The sequence below is a fragment of the Polypterus senegalus genome, chromosome 13, assembly GCF_016835505.1.
Source record: "Polypterus senegalus isolate Bchr_013 chromosome 13, ASM1683550v1, whole genome shotgun sequence".
In the NCBI taxonomy this organism is placed as follows: Eukaryota; Metazoa; Chordata; class Cladistia; order Polypteriformes; family Polypteridae; genus Polypterus; species Polypterus senegalus.
Window position 1 is genome coordinate 99,428,119 of NC_053166.1, and position 19,167 is coordinate 99,447,285.

General features: G+C 36.3%; 1 protein-coding gene across 3 annotated transcripts in view; it reads right to left on the minus strand.

Moving 5' to 3' along the window:
• uba1 (ubiquitin-like modifier activating enzyme 1) overlaps positions 1-19,167 on the minus strand; it is a 332,406-nt gene that overhangs the window by 53,361 nt on the left and 259,878 nt on the right. For all 3 annotated transcript variants that reach the window (XM_039774152.1, XM_039774151.1, XM_039774150.1), the window contains exons 18-20: positions 18,603-18,798; positions 11,999-12,073; positions 11,716-11,905 (exon numbers count right to left, since the gene is read on the minus strand). In XM_039774152.1, coding sequence (XP_039630086.1) covers positions 11,716-11,905; positions 11,999-12,073; positions 18,603-18,798 — 461 coding nt within the window. The remainder of the gene's footprint in view (positions 1-11,715; positions 11,906-11,998; positions 12,074-18,602; positions 18,799-19,167) is intronic.

Consider the following 19,167-nt stretch of genomic DNA (forward strand, 5'->3'; position numbering starts at 1 on the left):
TGTGTGGTTATTCTCTCTTTTCCTGATGCGGCTTTATAAATACACTGAAGTTAACCGCATATTGTTTATTAGTGTAATGCGTCTGATTGTAATTAACCTGTAACAATATAATGGTCCACGGAATAGCCATAGTATTCCAAATACCATAACTGCTTTAGCGTTATTACTCTCACTGCACCTTCTTTCAGCTGCTCCCATTAGGGGTTGCCACAGCGGATCATCTTTTTCCATATTACTCTCACTGCACCACTCAGAGTATTTTTATCACTGTATCGGAGTGGGGAATCACAGCAGCAGTTGGTCAGAAAGAGAATTATCGGTATACAGTATCAAGCATATGCTGCCTCAGCCACGGCAAAACGTTTCAAAGCCTATCCTGTGCAGACCTCACGGTTCAGAAATGGTTTCATCCCAAGAACTATAAACACACTCAATCAATTGCTCCTAGTAGAACTGTTTGTACTTATAAGTACAATTACCCCACTGTGAACTTGCACTACAGTTATAATATTGCACAACTTATAAAGCGCGTATTTACATATGATGACGATGTCATTTTTAAGATGAAATGCAGCAAAATATGTTGATTATACAGATATAACTAACTTCATTTAAATATTTATTGTTAATAATTAAACATGCGAGGACACAGTGCCGCAGCGCTAGCAAGTTCATGTACTGTACCTGCCTCGCGCTGTATATTTACTGTGGCTGGCGCAACACTGGAAGGATAGAAGGATAGAATAATTAAACACGTACCATGAAGATATTTCAATGTTCCTTAAAAGTTTTGAATAATCGTTGTTGTAAGCTTACAGATGGCTTAATGTCTATTACAGAGCTGATTGTGTGGCGATTGGGTATTTGGGGAAAGAAAAGCAACGACAGGAATTGGAGGTTAGTACATTTGAAAGAGACAGTGTTGCTACAATAAATTAATTTCATTGAAGGACGCGCATGGCGCAGCAGCATCTTGTGTGAGACATGAACAATCACTGTGCCATCGTGTTCCCATGTTTAATAACATGCTTTCAAACCAATTATCATGAACATATCATGTATACATCTCAGTATTTTAATTATTCAGAGAGCTGTAATATCATGAATATAATGGAATCTGTGTCCGTGTCCTGTCGGAGAAAGAGAAAGAACGGAAGCATGTAGTGATTCACACACGCAGAGCACATAGAAGATCAAATACAAAACAAAGCATTTAACATGCTGCTTTAGTTACGATGGGACTTGAGAAACTAGTAAATTAAATGATTTTAAGATGACGTTTATGATGTTCTACTTTAATGACAAAATAAATTACGTGATTAAAGTGAAAATTTCGAGATTAAAGTTGACATTTCTTGCTTTTTTCCCCACGGTGTGCCTATTTTTTTTTCTTTCTGTACCCTAATAAGCTTTCATATGACACTCAGACAGTGGGCTACGACTCGCCTTTTCACGGTGAGTTTGATGTGTGACTTCTGTTTTATTTTGGCATTGTGCGACTTTGTGAACTTGAGCTTTCGAGTTTCTCCGACACGCTATGTCACTCGATCAACTTCCTTTTGTTGATTATACCACTGTTTAAATCAACAAATAGTATGTTTTTCCTTTACCTGCACTTGGTATTCACTGAAATTCTTATATTTTCCCCCATGCTTTTCACAGAACGCTCAACTTAAGGGCTATTTATATTGATTTGCATATTCAAAGAGGCGTAATTCTGGGAGCAGTTGGGGCGGGACAGCATGCACGTGCAAGTGTTACTTTTCATGCTGACCGGGATTTATGTAGCTGAAGAAAGCAGAAGTTGGAGAATGCACAGATTCCTGCATCTGGATTTTTCGGTACGTAAGCACATTTCAGCTTTTGTGCTTACGTCATGATATAGTGTGAATTCTACGCACGCCATAATGCATGAAGCCCAAGGGCACACAAACCGGCTGTAAAAGTTGCTGCGTCCTCCCTATGTTTAAAAAAAAAAACAAAAAAAAACCTGGTCTTGACAGCCAGCTGAGCTTAACAAAGATGTCCTCATTACTGAGCCACCGACAACCAACTCAGGATAAGGTTTGTATGTTTCACAACATGTCTTATGTATTTGTTTTGGCAGACTTGTTGCTTTAACCTATTGCCTATGAGAACATCAATAGTAGTGATTACTGTGTACTCCATGTGGTGCCTTTGAGGGGTAGTAAAAATCAAACCCTCAAAGTAAACTACTCTAGTCTGGACTTTAAATAATGAGGAGCGATGTCACTCGAACACACTGGAAGGGACTACTACAACAACAAGATAATGATCGCAAAAATACTGCTAAGCCAACACAGGAGATTTTGAAAGCTACAAAATTGAAGATACTTACATGGACAAGCCAGTAACCCTGTTCAAATTCAACTGAGCATACCTCCCATATGCTGAAAAAACTTAAGCGGACAAGCCCCCCCGACACCAGCAGGGGATGAAGATGGCTGCATCAGAGGCTTGGCAGAGCATCACCAGAGAAGATACTCAGCACCTGGTGTTGAATTGTAGACTTCAAGCAGTTGCAGGGATATGCAACAAAAGTTGCTAAAAATACTAAATATGACTGCTTTAAATATACTCAACATTGCTAGGTCCCAAACATTACACTGGCTTAAATTGCGGAGACCATGAATAAAAAGTGTTAATTTCTACAAGGTGAGACTGAAATGAATGCAAACACACATAAAAAATTATTATTTTTTTTTAACATTTATTATTTTTTTATAGCATGTAAAATTTAATAAAATCTAGGCAAACTTAACAAAACTAAATTCACTTCAACCCTCACCCATGAGACAGTAAAACATTAAGAGTAGCATAGAGGGAAAGAAGTCTTTCTCCCCAATATAAGTGCTTAAAATATTATTGATTAGATCTTACCAAATTTTTAAAAAAGTTTTGAACAGAACCTCTAAGACAGAATTAGATTTTTTCCAATTTCAAATAGTATATAACATCACTTACCCACTGACTTAACAGAAGTGGGTTAGGATTCTTCCAATTGAGCAAGAGAAATCTACGCAGACTTTAAGTCGATCTAAGAGTACACTAAACACAGAAATTAAATGTCCCAAAATAACCTGACAAAAGCCTTATGCTCAGTACCACTCAGAATTGGGGACAACCTAAATTAATCAGAACACCTGACTCAATCATTATTTAAAAAAAAAAACTTGAACCTCATTTGTTCAAAAAGACATTTAACTAACACTTTCTTTCGGACCATTCTTTCAGTTTAACCTCTTTGTACCACAAGTCATGTTATTTGTTCAGCGGTTTCTTATAGTATTTGCATTTTTATATTTTATTCTGGTTTATTGGAATATTTTATTTCAGTGCTATTTTCTTTATTTACTTTTGCTCAGTATTTGATGCAGATATTTGTATACAATGTTGTATATACCCTGTTCTTTCTGAATTTCTGTAAAACACTTGGAACATGGGATATATTAAATATAAAGTTCTTCAGGAAGATAACAGTAATTTCTAAATTGTTTATTAAAGTTTAATCAATCTGTAAATGATTAACTCTCTCTGCTCCGCTCCAATTTCTAGTTATCGCTAGTGCACACTACTTATTTCTTATGTGAAAAAAAAAAGTTTACAAAGTACTACACATAAACCTGAATAGTTTGCTGTCAAAAATGGCATACTGCTTGTGTCTGTACCCTTTCTATTTGCTCACAACCGAACTTAAGTGTTTCAGTTTGGGAACCCTGAACTAAACCATGCCCCCAGCCACACCTGCACCCCTTTTGTAAATTTATAACTTTGGTCAGGCTCTGTTTCATGGGCAGAACTAAATAGAGGAGCATTTCAAATCCCAAACACTGCCTTTCATTGTCTCCAATGAATCATGGTTTACAAGGCAACTTCAGTATGAATGCTTCAAAGTTTGCATTTCCTTCTACCCACTGGATTGCCTACTTGAAAATCAAAATGACTGCCTTATGTCCAATTGGATCTCTAAATTCTCCAGGTTCTGCCCTTTCAAACAAGGTACAGCTTAATCTTTACACCACCAAGATCTCACAAGACTTTTAAAGAAAACCAAAAGAAGAAAGCACATCTTTGTTTACAAAATTCCACTGAGCCAGGCAGATATAAAAGAGGCATTCATTTTAGGAACAATAATTTGACAAGAATAACATTCACAAAAAAGCCTAAAATTTAACCAAAAAGCTTTAAGTATTATCTCTCTATTATAAAAAAAAAATAATCCCGAGGGAGGGAATGACCAGGAGACAAAAGAGATTGGTCATGGAGCGTCTTGCTGGGACCTTAAACGTGAGACATTGTGCCAAGAGATTGACCCAGGACCATCTCGCGATGACATACATGAGATTCTTGTAAGACACGCCCCGCTTACAGAAAATGGGCAGCAAAACATTCAGTCGTGTGAAGGATTTGAGCACACAGGGATCAAGGGTCTCAGAACATACAAAGCGTATAAGAACAATACGTTATAAATGAAACGTCACCGACTAAGCGGAGAAAAAAAGCAGTGTGAGAAGACAGACTCAAAAGCATTGGGAGAGAAAAAAAGAGCAAAAAAGAAAAAATAACCTAGGTACAAATTCAGAAAATAAGGGAAGTAATTATCAGCCCGTAACAAGTGGAATTGAAACAAAGCACTTCCAATCAGGCACTGAATTAAAAGACAGAGTAAAACACAAAGTAGAACTTCATAAAGACGTTCACAAATGTTAGCTCTATACACATGCAGAGCAGGTTAGAGATTATGAAAGCAGTGGAATTCGAAAGGGTTAAAAAAAAAAAAAAAAGTGGAGAAAGTTAAAGATATGAAAGCAGGAAAATTAGAAATTTTAAAAAAGAAAGTAAAGATTGCAGTACCGCAGACAAACGGAAATTATTATTCAAAACAGGGAAAATAATCACCACGGACCAGGTGTCACTGGAAAAAAAAGCAGGACAAGGCCGAAGTCAGGTATAAGACAGAGTAGAAAACAAAGTAAAATGTCATAAAAAGGTTAAAAAAACAAGGGGGCCAAACACATGTGGAGCAGGTTAGAAATAATGAAAACTGGAATTCAAAAGACTCAAAAAAAAAAAACAAAAAAAAAAAACAGCACGAAACACATGCAGTGCAAGATATAGAATATGAAAGCAGAAAAAAACGAGTGTCAAAACAAAGAGAGTAAACATCGCATTAGCGCAAACAAAGAGAAATTATTACTCGGACAAATAATGAAAAGGCGAATAGAGATTGAATAGATCAACACAGGGGATATGTCAGATGTAAATATTGTAAGGCTTTGAAGTTTAAATCAGAGAATTTCAAAAATGTGGTTTAACTCACATGCATTTATTGGTTACTTTGCAAAAAAAATTATTAACTGCTGATGATGTAGATCGTTTTGTCTGTGCTAAAATTCCAAACAGAGAAACCTATCCTGAATTATGGTAACAAGTCAAACACATGTGTCACGAACCTCATTTAAAAGATTCAGCATATTGGGACACAAAAGATTCCAAATATTGTTTTTACAGAAGTTCTGAAATAAAAGTGAAACTATTGAAATAGCAACAATTCAAAGAAAAAAAAAATCTTAAAAAAGTGTGTATCCGGTAAACCAAACATTTTGCCGAGCGAATCGAGCAGGGGGCAAAGCCCCCTAGTAACAGAGAAAAACAAAAGTAATCGATCTGATGAAGATTTCTTCAGCTTTTGTATCTATGATACTCTCAAGGGTTGTTCTACTTGTAGTCAAGGGAAATTCTACCTTATTCCAGGATATCAGTGATGCAACTGAGGCATACATGCTTTTTCTTTCTTAATGTATAGTTAACTGCTAATACTCCGCATTTAGTATGTTTTTAGCTGTTTTTATTTTGTATATGTACATATTTATTACTCAGAGCTTACATATCTTGTAAAATTATCCTTACATGAGTATGAATACATATATACTGCTCAAAAAATTAAAGGAACACTTTTTAATCAGAGTATAGCATCAAGTAAATGAAGCTTCTGGGATATTGATCTGGTCAGTTAAGTTGCGGAGGTGGTTAATCAGTTTCAGCTACTTTGGTGTTAATGAAATTAATAACATGTGCACTAGAGGGGCAATTATTGTTTACTGTTTTTTCACTAGCTTTATTTGTATTTGGCTATGGTCAGTGTCATACCGGTAGCCTGAGGCAATACCTGGACCCTACAGAGGTTGCACAGGTAGTCCAACTTCTCCAGAATGGCACATCAATACATGCCATTTGCCAGAAGGTTTTCTGTGTCTCCCAGCACAGTCTCAAGGGGATGGAAGAGATTCCAGGAGACAGGCAGTTACTCTAGGAGAGCTGGATGGAGCTATAGAAGGTCCTTAACGCATTAGCAGGACCGGTATCTGCTCCTTTGGTCAAGGAGGAACAGGATGAGCACTGCCAAAGCCCTGCAAAATGACCTCTAGCAGGCCACTGGTGTGAATGTGTCTGACCAAACAATTAGAAACAGACATTATGAGGGCGGTCTCTGATGGGCCCTGTGCTTACTGGCCGGCACCATTGAGCTTGACTGGCATTTGCCAAAGAATACCACAATTGGCAAGTCCACCACTGGCGCCTTGTGCTTTTCAGGAATGAGACCAGGTTCACCCTGAGTACATGTGACAGATGTGAAAGGGTCTGGAGAACCCATGGAGAACATTATGCTGCCTGTAACATCGTTCAACATGACCGATTTGGTGGTGGGTCAGTAAAGACCTGGGGAGGCATATCCATGGAATGCACAGACCTCTAACAATCTAGACAATGGCACCTTGACTGCCATAAGGTATCGGGATGAAATCCTTGAACCAACTGTCAGACTCTAACATTGGTGCAGTGAGTCCTGGGTTCCTCCTGGTGTACGACAATGCCTGGCTTCATGAGGCAAAAGTATGCAGGGAGTTCCTGGAGGATGAAGGAATTGATACCATTGACTGGCCCCCATGCTTAACTGACCTAAATCCAATAGAACACCTCTGGGACGATATATTTCCGTTCATCCAACGCTGCCAGGTTGCACCTCAGAAAGTCCAGGAGCTCAGTGATGCCCTGGTCCAGATCTGGGAGGGGATCCCCCAGGACACCATCCGTCATCTCATTAGGAGCATGCCCAATATTGTCAGATATGCATACAAGCAGATGGTGGCCATAAAAAACTACTGAGTACGACTAACCTACTGTAATGAAATTTCGGTAAAATTTATAGCCTGCCCCATAATTTTTTCACTTTGATTTTTGGAGTGTGTTTGAATTCAGCCCTCTGTAGGCTGGTAATTTTTAGTTCCATCAAAAGATGGATCCTTTCATTCCTAACATTACCCAGTTCATATCAGTACAGATATCCAGCATGATTTTTTTTCCCCCATTGAGATCTGATGCATTTTCAAAGTGTTCCTTTAATTTTTTTTGAGTAAAACTATTTTGAATTGAAAATAGTTATAGTATTTCTAACTTTTTATAATTTGGAGAGGGTAAAATTAGGTTTTGCAAAACTATTTTCATAATAAAGTATAATGACCTTTATTATATAAATTAAAAAAAAAAAAATCTCTTAATGTTTGTTCTTCCCAGGGCATTCATTTCCAATATTCCTGAACTTAAAACACTACAAGGAAAAAACTAAATTACAACGACGATGATGAATGACACCATTTTTGTGGTATAATTTATGCACACAGTATAATTCCTTCTTCAGTTATATATTCTGAAAGCACAAGTTATGGTCTTCACATACAGTGGTGTGAAAAACTATTTGCCCCCTTCCTGATTTCTTATTCTTTTGCATGTTTGTCACACAAAATGTTTCTGATCATCAAACACATTTAACCATTAGTCAAATATAACACAAGTAAACACAAAATGCAGTTTTTAAATGATGGTTTTATTATTTAGGGAGAAAAAAAATTCAAACCTACATGGCCCTGTGTGAAAAAGTAATTGCCCCCTTGTTAAAAAATAACCTAACGGTGGTGTATCACACCTGAGTTCAATTTCCGTAGCCACCCCCAGGCCTGATTACTGCCACACCTGTTTCAATCAAGAAATCACTTAAATATGAGTTGCGTGACACAGAGAAGTAGACCAAAAGCACCTCAAAAGCTAGACATCATGCCAAGATCCAAAGAAATTCAGGAACAAATGAGAACAGAAGTAATTGAGATCTATCAGTCTGGTAAAGGTTATAAAGCCATTTCTAAAGCGTTGGGACTCCAGCGAACCACAGTGAGAGCCATTATCCACAAATGGCAAAAACATGGAACAGTGGTGAACCTTCCCAGGAGTGGCTGGCCGACCAAAATTACCCCAAGAGCGCAGAGACGACTCATCCGACAGGTCACAAAGACCCCAGGACAACGTCTAAAGAACTGCAGGCCTCACTTGCCTCAATTAAGGTCAGTGTTCACGACTCCACCATAAGAAAGAGACTGGGCAAAAACGGCCTGCATGGCAGATTTCCAAGATGCAAACCACTGTTAAGCAAAAAGAACATTAGGGCTCGTCTCAATTTTTCTAAGAAACATCTCAATGATTGCCAAGACTTTTGGGAAAATACCTTGTGGACTGATGAGACAAAAGTTGAACTTTTTGAAAGGCAAATGTCCGTTACATCTGGCGTAAAAGGAACACAGCATTTCAGAAAAAGAACATCATACCAACAGTAAAATATGGTGGTGGTAGTGTGATGGTCTGGGGTTGTTTTGCTGCTTCAGGACCTGGAACGCTTGCTGTGATAGATGGAACCATGAATTCTACTGTCTACCAAAAAATCCTGAAGGAGAATGTCCGCCATCTGTTCGTCAACTCAAGCTGAAGCGATCTTGGGTGCTGCAACAGGACAATGACCCAAAACACACCAGCAAATCCACCTCTGAATGGCTGAAGAAAAACAAAACTAAGACTTTGGAGTGGCCTAGTCAAAGTCCTGACCTGAATCCAATTGAGATGCTATAGCATGACCTTAAAAAGGCGGTTCATGCTAGAAACCCCTCAAATAAAGCTGAATTACAACAATTCTGCAAAGATGAGTGGGCCAAAATTCCTCCAGAGCGCTGTAAAAGACTCATTGCAAGTTATCGCAAATGCTTGATTGCAGTTATTGCTGCTAAGGGTGGCCCAACCAGTTATTAGGTTCAGGGGGCAATTACTTTTTCACACAGGGCCATGTAGGTTTGGATTTTTTCTCCCTAAATAATAAAACCATCATTTAAAAACTGCATTTTGTGTTTACTTGTGTTATATTTGACTAATGGTTAAATGTGTTTGATGATCAGAAACATTTTGTGTGACAAACATGCAAAAGAATAAGAAATCAGGAAGGGGGCAAATAGTTTTTCACACCACTGTAAATAAGCAGAGTATATGCTTTTCAGTAAGAAAGTTCTTTATATGGTGATTTATTTGAAAACAGTAAAGACGGTGGAAGAAAAACTTTTTTACGGCTTCAAAAGTAAAATTCTACAAATTGTTTGCTTGCATTTCACAAGTTTTTTTCCGGTTGTTCCTAGACATCTGGATATGCATTATGTGTTGTCTTTGTGGCGTTTGGAAGTATATTCCAACAATAAATGTTACTTTTTTAAAGTGCATTTTTTGGTTAAAAAAATAAATAAAATTGGATTTTGCAATTTTATTGTGATGTAGTTTCTCCTCACAGCATAGTTCCTTCACCAGACGTATGATTTCTAAAACAGCAATGCTTGGCCTTCATTTGGACATATGTTGGCATTTACCTGAACACAGCAAAAAGCTGAAAAGTATTTCTTTGTTTACTTGAAAACAATAAAAATAGATATTAGCCGTAGATATAACATTCATTTGTCGATTGTTTATACATAGTCTATCACTTTTATGGTGTTGAAAAGCTTATTCCAACATTTATGCTAATAAGAGTAGTATTCAAAGGGTATGTTTTGATAAAAACCATGATTGACTTTTTATATACAAACATAATTCCTTATAAAGATGCAAATATTCTGAAAGAGGAATAAATGCCTGTCCATTTTGATGTGTAAAACATGTATATGCATATAAACAAGTATAAAGAATTTGTGGCCACTTAAATCAAAGTAACAGAAAACGGCCAAAATAGAGGCAGAGTTAAACACTTAAGAGTATACATGCTTTATGCTGAAAAAGTAATTAGCGCAAAAAAAAACCTCTTAGCACTTGTAGCTTTCACTCGCCATATTAAAAGAGTCAAAAGAAAATTTCTACATTTACAGCTCCTCAACATCCTTTGAGATATTATCAGTGTGACTAGTGGAAAATTTTTACAATAGGCATACTATAGGTTTGTTATCATTTTACATTACCAGTGAACATTCCAACTGAATTACACACTTGAAGAAACATTAATGCAGCAAAAAAAAAACCAAAAAAAAAAAACAGTTTCTCTTGTAGCAATCTCTTATGTTTGAGCTTTTGTGTTAAGTGATTTGCTGCAGGGAAATGTGTTCCTGCTGGACCCCCCAAAAAATCTTGCTGATGTAATTTTAGTGCTACAGAAATGAAAAGGCAGCACACAAAGATGATGTGGGATTACAATATTTGAGCCTTTAAAAGTGCCTTTATAATTTTACTTGTTGCTAAAGTATGAATTACTATTTTTAAACTAGGTTTTTTGGATACAGCTAGCCACACCAAACATTAGGCCAGATGCTGTATGCAGATTGCTTTGTACCTGCTGGATGGGACTGTTGAAAAGCACCAGCAACAAACAAAACTATTAAAAATGACAGTAATAAAATAATCAAAATGGAAAAAAAAATAATTTGGAAGTTGTTTACTTTGTTGCTGATGTGAAAGATAACCACCTACCTACTGCATGATGAAATATGTTTACAAATTGCAATATAATGGCCATAAAACAGATACCTGAGGTCTCAGGCATCACTCATGCATTTTTGATAAAGAATAAATTAGGCGGACATTCACATACACAGTTACAAATGTCAATGCCAAACAACAAAAAAATGTGGGAGGTTTATTTTTCAGTATTTTCTATCAAATGAAACAATCTCGGGAAAAAATTCTCCTGAATTGATGCAGCACTGATTGAGACAAATACACTGGCAGGACTCCTGCAGGACTTAACCTAATTTGTGTCAGAATCATGGGAACAAGATTGAAAACACAGTCTAACACTGCCTTCTATCTTAGTGGTTTCTGTATATAATATTCTATTGATAAAACCAATTTTATTGCTTGAAAGAATACATCACAGGCTGCACCTTTTCCAAGACTGTTACTTGTATAGCCTATGAAAGACTATTATGCTACATGACAACAAAATTGGATTAAGTGGGTTCTAAAAACGAACAGATACTGTGGTTGGCACAGTGTTAAAGCTGTTAGTGATGCTACTGCATCACGTATCCAGAGGCTTAGGTTTTAACCCTAGGTCCAGTACCTGCTTCTGTGAAGTTGGCACATTAACCCATGATCCACATCTACAAATCTTAGATGGAAGTAAGGCATTAATAGTAACTACTACATTACCAGTTTGCTCCCTAGCAGCACTGTAACAGAAAAATAAAATTTGCACTTTAGTGGACTGCAGATCTGCTACAAAATCAAACCAACTTAGCTAACATTTATCTTAAAAAGGCAACTAGCACTGTTATGAAATATTTCTATGGTACAGCTGCCATGTACTATACATCTAATAAAATGAAAATGCAAACAACTTACCAATTGAAGCATTAGCACTTTGCAAATCTTGGTCTGATACATGAATGGTGACTCCTGACTTTGGAATAAACTCTGGCACTTTAATACACTCCAGGATCTTGATAACTGTAACCCTGTCTGTGGAACCTTTTATACCATATGACTGGGCAAATAAGTTGGCTGCTGCAATAATATAGTCCATATGCAAGGCCTATAGCAACAAGAAAAGTTGTTTGAAATCATGAAGCAGTGGAATATTCTTTAACAATAAAATGAAAAGATAAACAGAGAAGGGGCCACTTACATTACTGGTGCTGAAATCCAATGGATGGGGACACCTCTTTGGTCCTGACCAAAAAGGAGCTCCTGAGCTTGTTTTCTGTTTAAGCAGAGAAAATTAAGACCTTAAAGGACCATTAAAACTCTTTCAATACAAACTTAAGCTGATGAAAATGTCAAGAGTTGGAACTCTTTACTAAATTACTTATTTCAACTTCTACTAAACACAAACATATAATTCACAAACAAGACTTCTTCAAATACTATTTCCTTCATGTCTTAATTACCTTGTAATTTTAGGTCACATTTTATTTTGCTACCAGGTTTGCATCCTTACTAACTGAATGGAATTTGCATGTTCTTCCAATGTTCGTGTGGGTTCCATCCCACAATCCGAAGACCTGCAGGTTAGGTGGTTCGGCGATGCTACATATACCTGTGTGTGTGTGTATGTATGTATGCGTGTTTACTCTATGATGAACTGGCAAACTGTCCAGATTTTGTTATAGCCATGTACCTAATGACTGAAGGGATAGGCTCCATCAGAAAAAAAAAATTGCCCTGTTTAAGATAGAGTCATAGAGGACATTAAAACAAATGACTGGTGATACGGGAATGTGCTGCAACTGTTCTCGACCCAGAAACATTATATAGGTGAAGGCTACAGCTGAATATTTTAGCCTCTCTCTTTAATTAAAATGTTTTTCTACCGGCAAAAGGTCTCAGCCAAAAGTAATGGTATAAATTACCAAGGTGAAAGTCCTGTTAAGAAAAGGAATTGATCATTAGAATAGGGTTTATTTATTTATAAAGCACTTGTTTGAACAAAGTGCTGTACAATAAAACCCAACATATCAGACACACAATAACCAAAGGGTAAAAGAAACAGAAACACATAGGAGCTGAAGAAATTCATAATAAAAAGTACACACATTGTCAACATATCATACTGGGCTAAAAGCCAGGAAGTAAAAGTGTGTTTTTTAAAAAGAATTTAATGTGTTAATTTCATCAATAGTAAAATAACTGCATAAAGAAATATAACTGGTACATGTATAAGGAAACTGTTCTATCTTCTAAGACATCATGTTAAGAGATATTAATAGATGTGTTTCAACATAATTTCTGCTGATCTAAGTGAATTTGAAACAATTTAAGGGACTTTATGTGGGAAGGGTAAATATATATTCTATATGAATGACCCTGCTAGGCTCAGACAAAGTGAAATATAAATCTCTTTTGTAAAAGATTTAATATAACATAGATTGTACATATATGAACAATATCTGTAATTGGGAAAGGGAATGTGGAGCCTAACTCTTCCAGTTAATTTTGATTCCATTTCTAAAATAATTAGGAACTTACCAGTCCACAGTGTGCAAGTTTTCCTTGTCTTCTACTTCCTATGTTGACCGAGAGATATTCTCAAGAGGACAATGGTGTTATATTACCATCCATTAGAAAAAAGGGCCAAAATGCCTTCCCAGGCTCCAGTATAAGACTTAAATAAGAAAGGAAAGTAAAATCCTCTCCAAATTTTCTTTAATTTCTATAGGAACCTCCAACGAATATGGCTCTTTAACTTAGTGCTTCCCAACCTCGGTCCTGGGGGCACACTGTGGCTGCAGGTTTTTGTTCCAAACAGCTTCTGTTTTTAATTGGACACCTGAGTTAATTAAGTGATGCATTATTTCCCAAGTTCTGTGTTTTGGGAACAATATAGATTTTAGAAAACTAAGTTTGGTAATATATATATATATATATATATAAATGTACCAAGCAGTTACATGGGAATAATGTATTTTTTTCTTAACAATATTTTCATCTTGATTTTCATTCTACTTTTCTAGGTGTTCTAATTGTTTAATTAATCCATTTACTAATTAGTCTCATTCTAAATTACTTGCAGCCTTTGATTATACAGTCTTGTTCGCCAGCGTGTCTGCTCTGCTCATTTTTAATTGTCAATAATAAGATACAACAAAGGGGAAAAACTGCTCAGAGAAACGGCAAAATATAATGAAAACAAAAAAAGAGTGTTAAGCATTTAATCTATAGCAAAAGCAGAATATGTCTAAATGTCTTATAAATGTAAAAATCATGCTGCTGTGCTTTTCTGAATGTAGAATAAAATAAAAATAATACCAGCTAGTTAAATGAGATCAGTGCTATCAGGTGTTGCCATGGATTAGGAATCTGGTTGGAACAAAAACCTACAACCACAGTGTGTCCCCAGGATCGAGGTTGGGAAACACTGCTTTAACTAATATCCTCCATGTTACTTTGCTTTCTTTTTTCTTTTGTTTGCCACACCTGGATGTACTTTATGTGTGTTCTCTGCAGGAAAGTTACAATATTCGGCTGTTATCAGTTCTAATATTAATGGGACTGGATTCACCCCAAATTCACTCTAAGGGGAGAAAAGTTGGTTTTACGGTTATACTCACAACAGCAAATATGTGCCAAGAGTTTCACGATTTTGAGACAATTGTGGATTTACTTTGACCGTTAAAACTAAGACATAGATACAAGCACAGACTGGGTAAAATGACCATCAGTTTTACTGCTAGCATTATTATTGATACAGGGTACCCCCGACGTAACAGGCCTAACAACTCAACTCATGAGACATTAGCTTTGGGATCCATAAATACTAGTGCTGGGCGGTATGACCAAAATTCTATAACACGGTATTTTTCAAAATTACACCGGTTTCACGGTATTCAACTGGATTTTTTTTCCCCATGCATGAGTGGATGTTAACCACATTTTCCACTGCAATTACTGCAGTAGACTGGCTAAGAATAACCTATTCCACTGCCATGAGAATTGTACATTGTACCAAAAAAAAAAATTTTTTTAATGTGCACACAAGTATTAATACAGGTTTGCATGGCCCCATAAAGTAGTTTTCTAGGGGGTGACACTAATGAAGAGAAAAAAATTAATAAGTATTTTTTGTAAACCAACTACACTTTCTGTTAATGTTAACAATTTCTGTCCACTGATATGTCAGCTATATGGATTATAATGGCATTGGTTATCTTAATCCACTACTTCCTCTTTTTGTCATAGGCAGTACCGCTAGCAAACGCTTCTGACTCCCGAGTGTCATCCCGCTTTTTCAGTTTTACCCGAGAACGTGGAGGGTGCCAATCTTAGTTCCATACATTCATGGTACTCCAAAACATGTGTGCGGCTAAGGTGGTGCAGCAAATTGCTTGTGTTGTCGCCTCTGGCAACAACTTTAGCTCTACAGCATTTGCAGTAAATATCTGTTTGGTCCACATCCAACCTTTAAAAAAACCGTAGTATCTCCAGACATTCAAAAATTGATTTTTTTTTTTTACTTTGGTAATATTCTTGAATAAAAGTGCATGCTTATTTGATATTTGGACTAAATTCTTCACACATTATACAACTCATGTCATTATTAATTTAACATATAAAAAGATTCTGCTTTAGGTATGTGTCCAGCATTCTTTGCCTTGCATTGTCTTTCATCCTACACTTAACCCAGATCATCATAGACATGGAACACACATGAATGCATGTGTTCCAAATAACGATATACTGTATGATTTACCCTATACAACTCCAGGCACCTCACACACAGATGAAGAACCTTGAGCTAGGAGTACTTTTTGCTTGAAATGAGCTTCGTTGGAGATGGGATGGGGTAAAGGTATGGGATAGCAGGCCACTTGCTGCTTGTGCTGATCGACACATTTACAAAAGAAAAAACGCTGATGGAGAGATGTGAAAGAACTTAAGGTGGCCTAGGTTTCAGGGATTCTACTGTTAAAACCAATCTGAAAAGTTGAGAATGTATTTTTTGTTTAATATACTATGTCTCCAAAAATTAAATCTGTGCCACATATAACTGAAAAAAACCCCATAGAAATCAGTTACATTATGTAATGTAGTCTTAAAGGACAGACCTTAAAACATGTCAGGCAAAAAGTTAAATAAAAGCCATCATTATGGTCCTCTGTTCCTGATTAGCAGTGACTAATCATCTGAATTCAAGCAAGCAGCGTTGGTAATTGTAGCCTATGATCTTATTCACCCAATGTTTATGGCAAAATGGTGCCCACTCATGATTAAACAAAGATATCAGGTGTTACTTTCAATGGCAAAAATAAATGAGTGAACCAAACGGATCATCTAAAACAGAAATAGAGGTAAAAGGAATCAAAGCAAGTGAAGGACAACCAAACTAAAAAGGTGAGGGTGAATAAAATTTGATATCATATCAGTAGCTGGCTGTGATACCCACCTTTGCCTGGTAAATTTCATAAGAAAATTGGCAGCAATTATTTTGCCATTAATCAGGTGTACCAGAAGTTCTAAGTTAACCAAGTATTTTTCTGTATACAATATTTGTAATTTTTTTAAAGCAAAGGCTAATAGTATTTGCAGGGAGTGTGTTGTGGTGGTCAAGGCTTTGAACCTCGGACTTCATATCCTAAGGATTCATGTGGATTCAAATCCTGCTGCTGACACTGTGTGGCCATGAACAAATCAGTTCACCTGTCAGTACTCCAAAAATAAAAGAAATGTAACCAACTGCATCTGAAATGTTGGAAGTCACCTTGGATAAAGGCATTGGTCAAATAACAAGCAATAATAATTATTAGGTCACTGAAGCGACTTTAAGAACACATTTTCGCCATTAGATAATTTCCTGCTGTTTTTCTTAGTGACCAAGCTTTTGTTGATGATCACTGCAAAACTCAATATTAAAGGAAAGTGTATTCTTTTTGAATCGAAATGGGTCATGAGTTGGAATAATATGAAATTCAAGTATATATTGTAGTGAACCACTGTAGTGGGTATAAGGAAATTAATACAGCATAAAGAGTTATTGTAGTCCGTGCCAATAGCCTGTGTGTTGTAAATCAAAACAATGGAAAACCAATGAGCTCAGAACTAGCAATATTAAGTAATCTTTAATTTAGGTGGAAGAAAGCTACCACTATTGCTAGCTGCAAATGTCTCCGTAACCTGCTCCTATGTGCTGGGCCTAGAGCACATAATGTTTCTGCACTCTTGTTTTGCAGTTTCATTTGCTTACACAGTTCACTCAAGTACAGCATTTCTTCTTTGAGATTGGCCAGACTTTTTTCCATTTCATAAAATGACGTCTGTTTTTTTCGTGTTTAGTACCCTGCCTCTTCTTCAGTACAACGTTCAACCTATTGGCTAGTGGTGATATTTGTGTGGCATGTCAGTTACTTCTGCTCCACTTTTGTTTGCATAAAACCCCTTCTCAACGCAGACCATATACATATTATATAAGTAAATTTTATTGACAAATTAAAAAAACAATATGCCAGTTAACTTTTTTCTGCAAAGGGCTGTACATAATCTGGTAGCTCAGCTTAAAATTTTATGGTGGTGACTCTGGAAAATACAAGCATGCAAGCCTTGTTTAAACCTTGGATAAAATTGTACACAAACAATGTACTGACACTGCACACAGAAAATATTAACAAAAAAATGCATATTTGGGAACCCATCCTTGCCCAGGTGGAGGTGAACAGCAGTAGACATTCGGGCAAAACAAAATTTTCTTACATCTTATAGATGTATAACATAAATAAGCATAGTATTTTTCAAATGTAAAAGTAATGTTAACTACACCACATAAATCAACTTTATTTTTCATCTTTGAAATGACTTGTTACATTCTGAGTAGAATGGAAGACAAGTTCTGCAACTCTTCAAGCCACAACTTATGTAAACAATATTTTTTAGGTCTCAGAGCCCTTGAATTTTACAAATACAATATATTTTCTTATGGAGCTAACCACTAGCTTAATAACATTTAAAAGTGGTTAGGTTTAACCCATCAACCGAGGGAGCCCAAGCTAACTTGCCTTCCTTTGTCCAATAAGAATGTCTAATATGAAATGGTTTTTAATACCTGCAGATGTGCTAGCATACTACCTCCTATGTCATGGACTTCTACAGTAGTGGCTTAAATGCTTTTGATTGCTGGTGCCGACAACAAGATTGTGATCTTTTTTTAATTGTTATTTTTGACATCTAACAGCCAATTCTGAGAATGAGAATGTAAAGGGTGACATATGGAAAACAATGTCAAGTGTGATTGTCCTCATTGTGATTTTCAAAGGAGATTCACTGGCACTGAATGAGAAGTACTGCATAGTTTAAGAAATTTGATGTTGCAAAAACATGAAGCAAGACTGGAAATGAATGAAATACAACCAATCAGGTAAATATAAGCTTCTTTAAGAGAAATAAAGGAAATCAGAGAGCAGTAAAATGATTTTATATGGAGACAATAACCTATAAATGATAACATAAGAAAAAAGTCCAGTTTGTTTAGTTATGTACAGAAAAAAAATCAGCAGCAAATGAACAAACAATGCTAGTTCTTTTACTTAAAAAATTCAAATGCTCTTCAGAGTGGGGAGGGAAATGTCAAGGGCAAACCACTTCAATCAGCAGTGCTTATTCGATATTTTAATTGTTTCAATGATTATTAGTTAGCAAAATGCTTTCCATAATTCATCGACAGAATCAAGGGGGTAATTAACTTTTAATACATTGTTTTTTATCCTACTAATGTTACAAGATTATTTTTTTTATAAAACAAATACCTGATCTGGTGGAAAGTTATGCAGAAGTTGACGAATGTTATTGTTATACTGGCATTGCCAGTGATTCCTGGCCCAGGCAACACAGTCCTCCCAATTCTTGGGACAATCAGTGACCAGACTCTTATAAACTGCCTCCAGTACTTCAAGAGGCTGTGCTCCAGGCAACTTCAAGGTACGTTCTAGGAATTTCGGGTCTCTGTGACAAAGAACAGATGATTGTTACATGACATGACACAAACATAAAAATTCATACTGGTAAGTCAAGCTAATCAGTGTAAAAATGTTTACTTAAGGATAATACTAATATAATTAGCAGTTTCTGAAATCTGCAAGGAAAAATCTAAAATATGATGAAAGATACACATTTAATTTGTATGTTGCTATAAAAAGTGAAAAATGACACTGAACATGAGAGTTTACATCAAGCACAGTTTATACTGCCAGTGTATGACCTGAAACCACAAACAACTGACATCACATTTTAAAGAAAATTATGGCTGGGGACAAACTAAACTAAAGCAGACTGTAACAATCTTGCAGTTTTGTATGTATGTTATCATCCAGT